Source organism: Urocampus carinirostris, chromosome 3 (assembly GCF_059441175.1).
Source record: "Urocampus carinirostris isolate Australia breed hairy pipefish chromosome 3, RoL_Ucar_1.0, whole genome shotgun sequence".
Lineage (NCBI taxonomy): Eukaryota > Metazoa > Chordata > Actinopteri > Syngnathiformes > Syngnathidae > Urocampus > Urocampus carinirostris.
The window spans coordinates 18,070,309-18,082,457 of NC_142351.1; the positions used below are offsets into that span (position 1 = coordinate 18,070,309).

The 12,149-nt window shown below is 40.4% G+C and overlaps 1 protein-coding gene across 1 annotated transcript in view; it reads left to right on the forward strand.

The window, feature by feature from the left end:
- tshz2 (teashirt zinc finger homeobox 2) overlaps window positions 1-10,663 on the forward strand; it is an 85,998-nt gene extending 75,335 nt beyond the window's left edge. The window contains exon 2 of the mRNA XM_088330909.1: window positions 7,405-10,663. Within this exon, the coding sequence (XP_088187035.1) occupies window positions 7,405-10,427 (3,023 nt within the window). The 3' untranslated portion in view covers window positions 10,428-10,663. The remainder of the gene's footprint in view (window positions 1-7,404) is intronic.
- The last annotated feature ends 1,486 nt before the right edge of the window (window positions 10,664-12,149 follow it).

The following is a 12,149-nucleotide window of genomic DNA, read 5'->3' on the forward strand; positions in this document are numbered from 1 at the left end:
TAAGCCAGGAGGTGGCGGCACAATTTCAAGTTCAGGACACCATCTTTAAACATAAAAAATACAGTAATACAGACGCTGCCCAACTTACGAACCATTTTGTTCGTAAGTTGCTTCAGTGCTATGTTTTGTATGTTTAAGGTTCATACAAGTATGTTTGAGGCTTGTATACGTAACCTGTATAGTTTTATACTAAAAATAAGCATTTCATAAAAAAAACATGTACCATAAATATCAATAAAGTTGAGTTTAACTTACGTTTGGAAGATGCGCTTCAAGAGGTCCTCCTCTGTGGTAAAAAGTGGCTTACAAAAAGTGTTACAACCATTTTCTCTACAGCATCAAGCTTTCCTATTCCACTTTTATTTGAAAAGAAGCCGCTCGCCTCCTCACACTCTACACCAACCATATTGAATGGATACACGAGATATTAAACAATAAAAACGTCAAAGTTCTTAGCGTGCTAAAGGTACAGTACACGTAGTACTGTATGTTTGCACACGAACTACGAAGTAGAAGCCGGATTTCTTCTTCGGGTTGGATGTTGGGTGTCTTCTCACAGCGCCACCACACGCCGGTAACGGTGGAAAGAACCACTACAGTAATGTCCTGTACTCGGAAAAAGGTGCACAGAATACAAAATCTAGCTTACATTAATGTCCGGATATTTTTGACATCCCCAAAAAACTGATTGTATCTACCGTTTTACGCAAGTCATATGGTCATAAGTAGTGGAGCGTCTGTAACAATTATATTATACATATATAATATGATATTAACAAAATAAAATGCGAGTTTATTATGAGCGTTCTAACAAATGTGTGCACGTGCTGCAAAGGAAAGGGGGTAGGGTTTGTTGTAGTAAGAGGAGTCATAGTGATTGCACACCTGTCATCTTATATGTTTTCCCCGTATTTTGTACGTTTTCTTATTTATCATTACACGTTGTGTACACCGTATAACAATTTATTAAACAATTTGAAAAATACCAATCTCGTCTCTAATCTGGATCGTCTTGGCACAGGTAGCATTGTAGATTGCTAATCTTGTCGCAGGACTCTGTCTTGCTGTAATTAAATGTGTTTGTAAGGTTTATTATCTCTTAATTAGGATAATTTCCAATCATTAATAAGGGGAGCAATGGGCGGTTCACATGCATGAGGTATAACTTTAAATGAACGTACACCCCCAAAAATTTAAAAGCACAATTTTTCATATTCACTTTTTGCTAAACTGGACGATCTGATGCTTGCGGTAAGCAGTCACGAGCAGTAAGCTATCCCGAGCGGTCTCTCGTAGTAGCCTCTGGGATTGCTCGTGAACAGGAGTTTCCTTCATGTAGGAGGTGAATAAAAAAAAACCTTGTACACTAAGTGTTGGTATAAGAGGTTCCATTGTTTTGGTGGGAGTTGAATGACATTTGGGTTCAAGTACAGTCATACACAGATGTCATGAAAGCATTTGAGTTGGAAATATGATTATCAATTTCTGTGTTTGTCAAATTAAAGCAACTCTCGGTAAAAATTTGTTCGCATCGCATTTATAGGTTGAGAATAATGTGATTTTCTCTACTGAGATATTTTTATATTTTATATTTTTTATATATGATTGCTGGGATGGGCTCCAGCATCCCCGCGACCCTACTGAGGATAAGCGGTGCAGCTGATGAGATGAGATTAATATATATTTTCTGTCTTTGTTATGGATGTTTCACAGCATCTGTGTTTAAAGGTTTAATAATGTTTGCACGTAGCTGGGATGGTTTTGTAAAAGGAGAAAGAAAAACATTTTGATTTGTACTATAAAGGTTTATATTATTTGACCACTAAATGTCACTGTATGGTGTAGTGCAACTGAAAACAAGTGATACAAAGCACATGTAAGTACACAAACTACGGAGATTCCCAAGTGTCGAACCGCATTATTCTTCTTCTCGTGTTTTAGCATAGAGTTTTGCATGTTTTGGGGGTTTTTATGGTACCTGTAGCAGCAAGATGACAGACAAATATGTCAGTTCCTTCTAGGTGAGGCTAATGTAATATAAAATGAATGCAAATTTCTTAACTGACAACTATTTTAAAAATGCATGCTTATAAAATAGTCCATGTGATTCTGCTTATTTAAATCAATCTTGTTTCTTTTTGTGAACGTTTTTTTTACCACTAAGCGGCGCCAAATAATGCACACTGTCCCTCCAAACTAACGTTTAAAAAGTTATTATTTTTATATTATTAGTTGTGCTGCCTTGAAACTCTTTGAAAAATGAATAAACGAATGAATACATGAATATATTTTTCCAAAGTATATGTATACTTTTATATTTATCCTATTAAACCTGTCTTAATTTCTTCAAAATAAAACAAATTGAAGTTACATTCAGCTAATTTTAATGATCCAAAATGCATCCCCTTACATCAATCGTAGATAATTAGAATTTAAATTATTGACGTCGTAAGATTTCCATTTGGCTTTAAAATTGTTTAAATGTTAAGTTTTGTCTATTTTTTGTACGTTGTACAACCTTTCTTAAGCATCTACCAATGACAGCTCTGCTATGTGTTATAGATATTTTAAAGACATAAAGACATTGTTTAGCCAAAGGTACATTGAGTATTATAGAGCGCCCTTTAGTGTTGTTCTTTTTAATGAATAAGAGTTTTTAACCCCCAGGAGGTTCTAAATAATACAAAATAAATCAAAAAGCTAGGCAAAAAAAACGTGGTGAAAAAAGGTGCGCATTGGTCTCTGAGTCTCTGTAGTTTGTGATCTTCTACACAACGGAGCGACATTTGGTGGTCAAATATTACACAGTGTCTCTTTAAGTTGTAGTGTGATGGTGAATATAAGAAGTGGTTGACTTTTATGACACTGATGTGATGGCTTTAATAAGCTACATATGCAAACATCTGAAAACGCAGATTTCGCTTGAGTTGCGGCACACTTAATTCTTGCACGTCAGATACAAAACTTTGGACTCAATATTAAAAAGATTTTGTCAATTTTAAAGCTGTAATAAACCTTTCCTGATTAATTTGCATGTTGACCTTTATGTGGGTTAGCCGTTCTTACATGCTGGCCTGTTGAAGCAGGGAATTCCACCGATGACTGAAACTTCCCGAGGGTTGCCTCTCCAAACGGAAATCGCTCTCAAGTTGCAGACGTGCCACTAAATATTTGGCCACGAACGCCCCCCGCACCCGTCTGCCCGGACAACTTGCCGCCGGTGGGCGGATGTAGCCGTAAAAGTAATCTAGTACGGCCGAAGCACTTAGCTGCTTTCTGTAGATGCTAGGAAAAGAGCGTGTTGGCTGACAAACAGGCGGCTCCCTCCGTAAATCTCGGCCTCACTATGCCAAGAGCCTGCTTTCACGGATAAGGTTCTAAACACTTCAGCCGAGTGATTTACGATGAACACCTCGGCTTTTTTGACCTTTGCATATCTCTGTCTGAAGATATAAATTTGTGTTGACACAGATTGGAGGCTTTAACATTGTTTTATGACATGCTAAATCTCTTGAAAGCAATGTCAGGCTCTTGTTCTAGGTAGTCGGGTTGGCTTCTTCATACCTCAAGGTGGGATTTTTGTAAAAAAGGTTGTGTTTCTTCTCTTACCATGGCATTTATTCAAAGCAGAGTCCAACCAAAGCCATTGCGTCTTCCTCTTGAAGAAGAGATGGATGTTTACTTCCAGGTAGAATTTGGCATGACATAAAATGTAGTGTGCAGGCTATGTTTGAAGGCAATTATTCCATATCACTGGAATAATAGATAGTTAATTTTCCTTTACTGCTAATCTTTGGTCTGTGCAGCCCTTTGAGACTTTTTGTGATTAAGGGCTATACAAATAAACATGACTTGACTATGTATAAAATACATTCTTGACTCGTTGGTGGAAAAAAAATGAAAGTTTCCTTACAATGTTACTAAAATACAAATTAAATATTTTCCCTATAATGCATGTGATGCACCCCGATAAGGTTCAAAGACCCAGTGTGGTTTTAATCCGCCATGCCTATCTACTTATATTTTATTTTTAGTATAGCTGTTTGTGGCACAGAACACATCCGGGATGGGAGGGGGGTCATGAGGAAGAGTGACATCATGCTTGTCCCCATAGGGATGCCCTGTCGGGTTTTGCTGCAAAAACGTTTTTTTTTTATAATGAGGAGGATACTGTATAATAAAGGATAAATACCTGTTACATTAAGCCTAAAAATCAGTAGTTATAGCCTACAACAAACAATGAATACAAGCAGCAGTTGAGACAAAATAGTGAAAAGGAAAATGTTTCACCTTTAATTGTTATTGTTTTCATTTGGCTTTAAAATTGTTTTTCTCATAAAATTATACAGTGAAAAGTTTAACAGGGGCTACGCTCTTAAATGAACCTGTTATAAGAGAAATCTGTGAAGTAGAAACCTTTTTTTTTCAATTACTATACAATTAACGACTTTTATACATTAAAGCCAAAGAACAAACTCTTTTCACATGCCCAAACATTTGCTTAACGTATAAAAGTACTGTATTCTATACTTGTAAGTAATGCGTTATTTTTTACCAATACCGTTTCTTAGGGATTGTTTAGCCAATCAGAAAGCAGAGAACAATACATTATGAAAATCCGTAGAGCAAAGAGACCCTGAAAGGTGAACCTCTTTATAGAGAGGGATTACTGTATTTAAAATTATAAAAAATACTCGCTAGAGAAGCAAATATTTCTAACAAGGTAGATGTTTAAGAAATGTTTTGTACTTAGATTAGAAAAATATTTCAATAACATAACTTCATTTCTCATATGCCATAAATATAATAAAAAGAGAAAATGTACACTCAAATTTAAAAAAAAGCTCTATTTTTTTGCCTTTTTAAAAAATCAATATTTCTATGCATATCTCATTAAAGGTGGAACAATGAGATGCTTTTTTTATTACACAGTCAGGCTTTTCAATTGCTTGGCATGAGATTCTTCCTTTCATAAAATATGCTCCTCAGCTCCAACTAACTTTAAGAACTATTTTAAGAAACATTTTAAGTTGCTTATCCCCAATCTACAAATGCAATAAAAAAAGGAATTTAAAAAAAAGGGAAGTACGAGAAAAACCCCTGACAAATATTCAACTTTTAAATAGTTACTATCTTGAGGTTTTGGCTTCTCCTCTGTTTGTCTGTAATTTTGTCTCCTCTTGTCCTTTTCCTGTGCTCTCCCTTCATTTCTCTAATTGGGCACTACTGACTGTGCCTTGGAGATTCTGCCTAACAAACTCAAGGAGACATGACACAGCTAGGTAATAGAACTTGAACAATTGTTCTTGGGAAAAAAAATATTGGTGTCTTAGCCTTGAATCCCAACTTAAATTGAAGGAAAAACTTGAGTAACGAGTAGAAACCAAGATTTGGCCATTCTAGCACCGCCTGCCAGAAGGTTAATTGGTGCCCATGGAAGTTTGCTACTCGGAGCATCTGAAGTGTGCTAAAGTGCCGGAAGGGCAGCTCTTAATCTCCGACGATTTCACCCAAAGAGATAAGACAGATCTTATTATTAAGACTGATATTACAGTAAATAGCGGGACTCCCTTGTGGAGTTTACAATAATTTTCTTAAAAAGGTGTAAGCTTAAAGTGACATTTTGCAACGTACAACACGCGGTGGCATTCCGTTTCCTTCCAGCCTGAAAAATACTAATAGCTCCACTTTGACGTTTGTTCCTGCCAGTCGAGCTTGTCAGAGCCGCTGGTGTTCTCCAACTGTATATAAGGCTCTAAATAAAATATACATCCTTGCTCCCAAGGCATCCAGGCCATCACGGTTGTCGGCCACCCAATCAAAACCTCGCTCGAACGGCGGATCAAGGTCACGGCACGTTTGGGGCTCTTGTGTTCACGATGCCACATTCTCTATATTTGTTTTCAAAGTCCAAAGCCCATCTTCATCCATTGTCCATTAGTTGGCTAGCAACTCACCTACAGGCTTTCTCTGGAGGTGCTTCTGAAATATTGATTCAAAAAGGAAAAAAAGTTTTATTTTAAGAAAACTGAGAGGAAAGGCATTCCTCGAGCCGGCCGGCTCGGGACCGAGGAAATATTAAACCACGTGAAAGGCATAAGTGCACCCGGACACGGCTGTTATGTCCCATTCATTTTTCAGTAGCCAGCACATCTGCCAAGCCTTTCTCCCAAAATGCGCATTTTCCCTGCATGACTGCAAGGTGGAAAACATCTCAGATTTGTGCTGACAAACTTCATTTTGAGCAAAGTGCCGGGCGTGATATCGTTGACGGCAGTTTAAAGAGGACGTTTTCTGGCGCTCTTGCAGCCACCTGAAAATGCTCCTTGCTGAGTCAGACTTCTTCTAATTGCGTGAGGGGACGTGCGCCAATTAGTAATAGCGTTGTTTAATTATCTGTTAATGAAAGCAATAATGTTTGTGCACTATGAGTTGGGAGAAGGAACAGGTGAATAATGAAAGATGTAATTACTGTTTATGAGGCTGTCGGGGGGGATATAAAGACCTGACAGATTGCCCGTAATCTCTGGAAAGTTGTTATTTATGTACAGTTTCATTGCGCTTCATCATCACTCACATTTGCAACATAATTCTGTTTCATCGTCAGCAAAATCAGTTTCCTGATGTCGGACCGCTCGCAAACCATCTGCCGAAGTCATGTTTCCCTTTCGCTTTCTAATTTGTTGCTCGGGCATGTCGCGACATTAGTCTGTCAAGTTTTTGGGCCGGTTTGCGTTGAGGCAGCGGCGGTTACTGAGAATCACAAGGCTCGCACTTTCACCGCTCTTCACAGCCCCCTTAATCACTGTGGAATAGGTCATTTGCAATAACTGTTAACAGGCCTCAGAAGAATCAATTTGCTTTTGTCACTCAGTCGCCAATGACTGTTGTAAACACGTCGAGTTGAGGCCCGAAAAGCCTTGGACGCAGCACAAAGTCGATGGCCCGTCGTGAATCACAGACTGCTGCAGTCTGTTAGTAAAGACATTGTGTCCAGCGCCGGTCTCACAAGGCGCAAATGTTGGCTCCGATCCGTAGTTTAGATTATGAATAAGGGCCGAGCCTTTGGGACGGTATTCAGTGGTTTATGATACAAACTGTTTATAGATTCCGTCTGGTATGACTATATTTTACTGTATATAGCTAATATAGAATGAAGTAGCTTCTAAATACAATGTATAATCGCAGACCTTATGTGTTCTTCACCATACTAAAACACCATTTAGACAAAATAGACAAATGCTTACAAAACTGCAAGAATAAACAGATTCAAACTCACTGAAGCTATAAATAAGTTGTATCTTCGAGGTAGTATTGTTAAGAAGTATTGTGTTTGATGACTATATTGTCTTACTATGAATAAAAAAGCATTCATTTTTCAATGTCTTTTATTTGTTGTTTTAGTATACATGCCCGACGATGAAGACACTGATCATCACGACGTCATCATAGAGGAGGATGGAGAAAATGACACACCAACAGAAGAGGAATTCTCAGAGAAGACCAGCCCCAAAGTCTCAGAGGACCGCGAGCTGGACAACAAGAGCACCAATAGTTACAGCGATCAGAACTCTCCCTCTAGTCTCCTGTCAAATCAAGAGGCCGATCTGGAGTCACCCGTTAGCGACACCTGTGACAGACTGTCCGACTTCAAGAATTCTTCTCCATATGAGGGCCATTTCGATGACGAGAGCTTAAAACGCAAAGAGGAGACGGCCAACAGCCTGCAGAAAATGAGGGCAGTCTATGCAAATTTCCTTTCAGATTCCTACTGGACAGAGGTGGGGACAGAACTGAAAGTGGGCAAAAACACCAGCAAAGCCAACTGTGACAGCACCAACGGAAGTACCAAGAGTGAGTTTGACTGGCATCAGGATGCTTTGTCAAAGACCCTCCAGCAGACAGTCTCCCTGAAGACCACGTCCAAACCCAACCTCTTTAGTTCTGTCCACTTGTATCGACAAAGCAGCAAACCCTGTGGTTCGGTGTTCACAGGAGCAAGCCGCTTTCGCTGCAAAGACTGCAGTGCCGCATACGACACCCTAGTGGAACTAACAGTCCACATGAACAAGAGTGGCCACTACCAGGACAACAACCTCAGTAAACAGAGCAATTCCTCCGCCTCGTCCTCTAAATCGAAAAAACGTAGTTTGCAGGATCTGGAAGGGAAAGAGGATGCGCAAAAAGTTCTGAAGTGCATGTTTTGTGGTCATTCTTTTGACTCGCTCCAGGACCTGAGCGTCCATATGATCAAAACTAAGCATTACCAAAAAGTGCCTTTAAAGGAGCCAATTCCAGTAATAACACCCAAACTACTGCCACCAGCAAAAAAGCGCGCCTTTGAAACAACCAGGCCGTGCTCCCCTGACTCTACAACCGGTGTATCCGGGTACAGCGACACCCAACGGGCCGGCGTTGTTTTGAACACCAACAACAATCGCTTCGGCTATCAGAATGGTGCGAGTTATACTTGGCAGTTTGAGACTTGTAAGTCTCAGATTTTGAAATGCATGGAGTGCGGAAGCTCCCATGACACTTTGCAGCAACTCACCACACACATGATGGTAACCGGGCATTTCATTAAAGTTACTAACTCTGCTTCCAAGAAGGGTAAACAACTCGCACTAGACTCCCTGGCTGTGGAGAAAATCCAGGGATTAGCCGAGCCAAATGCCAATGAGCCTGACGGAGAAAAACTGTCTCCTAAGAATGTTTCCCCTACAAGCGATGAGAGTGATGCGCAAGGTGAGTGTGCATCAGACAAAATAGAAGACACTGGAACAAAAGATGACAAGGGAGAAACTGAAACCCAAAAGCCTGGAAATATTGAGTTTAAATACCCTTATCTTCGGGAGGAAGATCTGGAGCAAGACTCTGGTGGAGGTGGAGACATTCTCAAATCTCTAGCCAATACCGTAGCCTCTGCCATCAATAAAGCTCAAACAGGGACACCGAGCTGGAGTGCCTACCCGAGTATTCACGCCGCCTATCAGATCTCCGGCATTATAAAAAGCACCCCAGTCAGCGCTGCGTCACCTCCCTCTCTGCTGAAGCAGACGTTCAACCAAAAGCTGAGGGTGCTCGCCCCAAAGGGCAAGTACCAGGGCGCCGCGGGCGTTGACAGTCCTCCGGGGACGCATAAAATTGTGGACATCAAACAAGAACCAGTCTTGATTACTGACGGCAAAGAAAGTCAAACTGTGAAACTTGATCTGATGGAGACAGATGACAGCGATTGTCAGGATGATTCTTCCTGCTCTTCAAAGCTTGTTGCCGACTGCGGGAACGACGGGAGCGAGCCGATCAAAGGGAAGCTAAGCCCTGATTCTTTTAACGGGGGTAAGACTCCGAGCCCTTCTGTCAGCGCCACAGAGCCTCTAAAAGACACTGTCGATATCCTTGCTGTGAACCCTCTTAGTGCTCTGCAGTCAGTTCTCAACAATCATTTAGGCAAAGCAAATAAACCGGCTAACTCACATATAAATGAACTATCTTCTCACATACAATCTATTTTTTCTAACACTAGTAAATGTGGTGAGAAGCCCTCTGTGATGCTCACAAATCCTGTGAGGAATAAGCCGAAAAAAACATTTGTATTTGCGTCTGACGACCAGCCGATAGACCTGACTAAATCAAAACACAGCAAGCCAAGGTCCTCCCTACTACATCCCGCCAGCCCGATGCCACATAAGTACGCCCTGTCCGATATCGCCGACATGGTAAAAATTCTTCCCAAAGCCACCACGCCTAAACCACCCATCACGTCCAGGCTCCCAGCCATGAAACTAGAATCGGACGTCAGGCGCTTCGAAGACGTGTCCGCTGATGTCTACTCGGTCCACAAGCGCAAAGGTCGCCAGTCCAACTGGAATCCTCGCCATCTTCTCATCCTGCAAGCTCAGTTTGCCTCCAGCCTCTTCCTCACCTCAGAGGGAAAGTATCTTCTCTCTGACCTCGGCCCTCAGGAGCGGATGCAAATCTCTAAGTTCACGGGACTTTCCATGACCACCATAAGCCATTGGTTAGCTAACGTGAAGTACCAATTGCGGAAGACCGGAGGCACTAAGTTCCTAAAGAACATGGACACGGGCCACCCGGTCTTCTACTGCAACGACTGCGCTTCACAGTTTAGGTCACCGGCAACCTTCATTTCCCACCTGGAGTCCCACCTAGGCTTTCAAATCAAAGACATGTGCAAGATGCCCGTAGAGCATCAGATCAAGGTGGACGAAGCAGAGCTCCCCAAGGTCCTGACTGTCCGAGCTTCAGAGACTTTGGTCCTGGAGGAGGATGTTGACTCTAAGTTTAAATGTAAATTGTGTTGTCGGACATTTGCCAGCAATCACGCAGTCAAACTCCATTTGAGTAAAACTCACAGCAAATCTCCTGACAACCATTCGCAGTACGTGGAGATGGACAAAGAATAATTGTTACCATTAGACACATTTCTTGTCTTAACACACGGGTCGGACATTTCAACAGTTTTTTCCCAGTTAGCATTGTGTAGTACTGTATAACATTTGTAGGAGTGGCGGCAAACACACACTGGTTAGGAAATGTTACGAGACACTAAGACAAATGTTTGCACCCCGCTCCAATGCATCACCAGTAATACATTTGATTACTGCTTGAAGAAACATAAATGCTGATGTTTGCATGCGTAGCCATGGCTATGACTATTTATTATTTGTATGATATGGCAAGTTTCAATTGTATTTCAAAGATGACTTCATGAAAAGAAAACACTTGTACCACTTTGCAACTTTTGGGATACAAAACAGCAGAAAACGTGCAGCAGGTAGGCCTGTGCAGAGCTGTACAGTCTATTTCTATGTAAAGCTGTCTCGTGTCCCATAAAAGAAGCCAGATAGAAGAGAGACAAAGATAAGCACTTTAATCTTGAATCGTCAACTTGGATTCTGTACAGGTCTCAAAAGTGACTCAAGCATTTCAAAAGCAAAATGATTCGATGTGTACAGAAATGTTTTCAATGAAAAAGAAACATGCAATGAGGATAAGCTGCAAGCCCTGCACCTTTTTTTACATATTCAAATAAAGAGTTAACATTTGATAACAGTGTGTGATGTCGTTTTGTGTATTTCAAATAATTTACCACAGTCATGCATGAAACTTGGTGTCGATTACAGATTTAACAAGAGCATCTTAATGGAAGAATATGTTTTAGTGGTTATCAGAAAAGACAGTCGCTGCATGTTAATGGTCCGTCATTGTTTTTTTTTTTCCCCCCGATCAAACGATAAATATAACATACTGAGACATGACAGCGTGCAAGAGAAATATTCTATTTTGGAAATATGTTGTTCCTCACTCATTTAAAAATAGCTCCATCAGCAGTCACAACTCCATCTGATGAACCTAAATCAATAACATGCAAAGAAAAACTCAGCTTTTTCTTAATTGGACAAGTGTAAGTTGCTTGTAATAATGGACCACTAGATGTCGCTGTATTGTGTTGTGCAACCGAGAACGACTGCTACAGAGCACAAGGATGAATACAAACAACAGAGACTCAAAGTGACCAAACTACCCAATTCTCTCTCATATTTTTGCCTAGCCTTTCGCAAAGATTCTGGTTTTAGGAGTTACCTGTAGAAGCAAGATGGCAGAAAGTCATTTCAGCTCCCTCTAGGATTGCCTTATGTTTGCTACAATAAATACAAAGTTATTCACTAACGTCACAACTAGTTGTATGATCGTTTTACATATTAATCAAATCAATGTTGTTTTAAGATTAATTCAGATTTGAATAACATTAGGAGGCGCTAAAAATACACAATGTACCTTTAAGAAGCATTTAAAGTGAATAATATCAAATTTAAATGTTTCATTTTGGAATATGATTAATTACCTTTTTACCGAGCCATGTTTTAACCAAGATAAATAATAAATGTGGTCCAGTAAAATAAGGCCTCTTAACATTTAGTTGGCGCAAGCATATCTGCATCACATATCCGAGGTTCGTGATTATGAATCATTGCTCATTTGTCCACATAATCTTCATAGTTATCTGGAGTGTGCAGATTCCCAAAACATGGCCGTTAACTCTAATTAAAGCTGCTTAAATTTCCGTGTGAGTTAATGCGAGTGCAGATGCACTTTGCCATATCTGCCGAGATTGGCTGCCGACC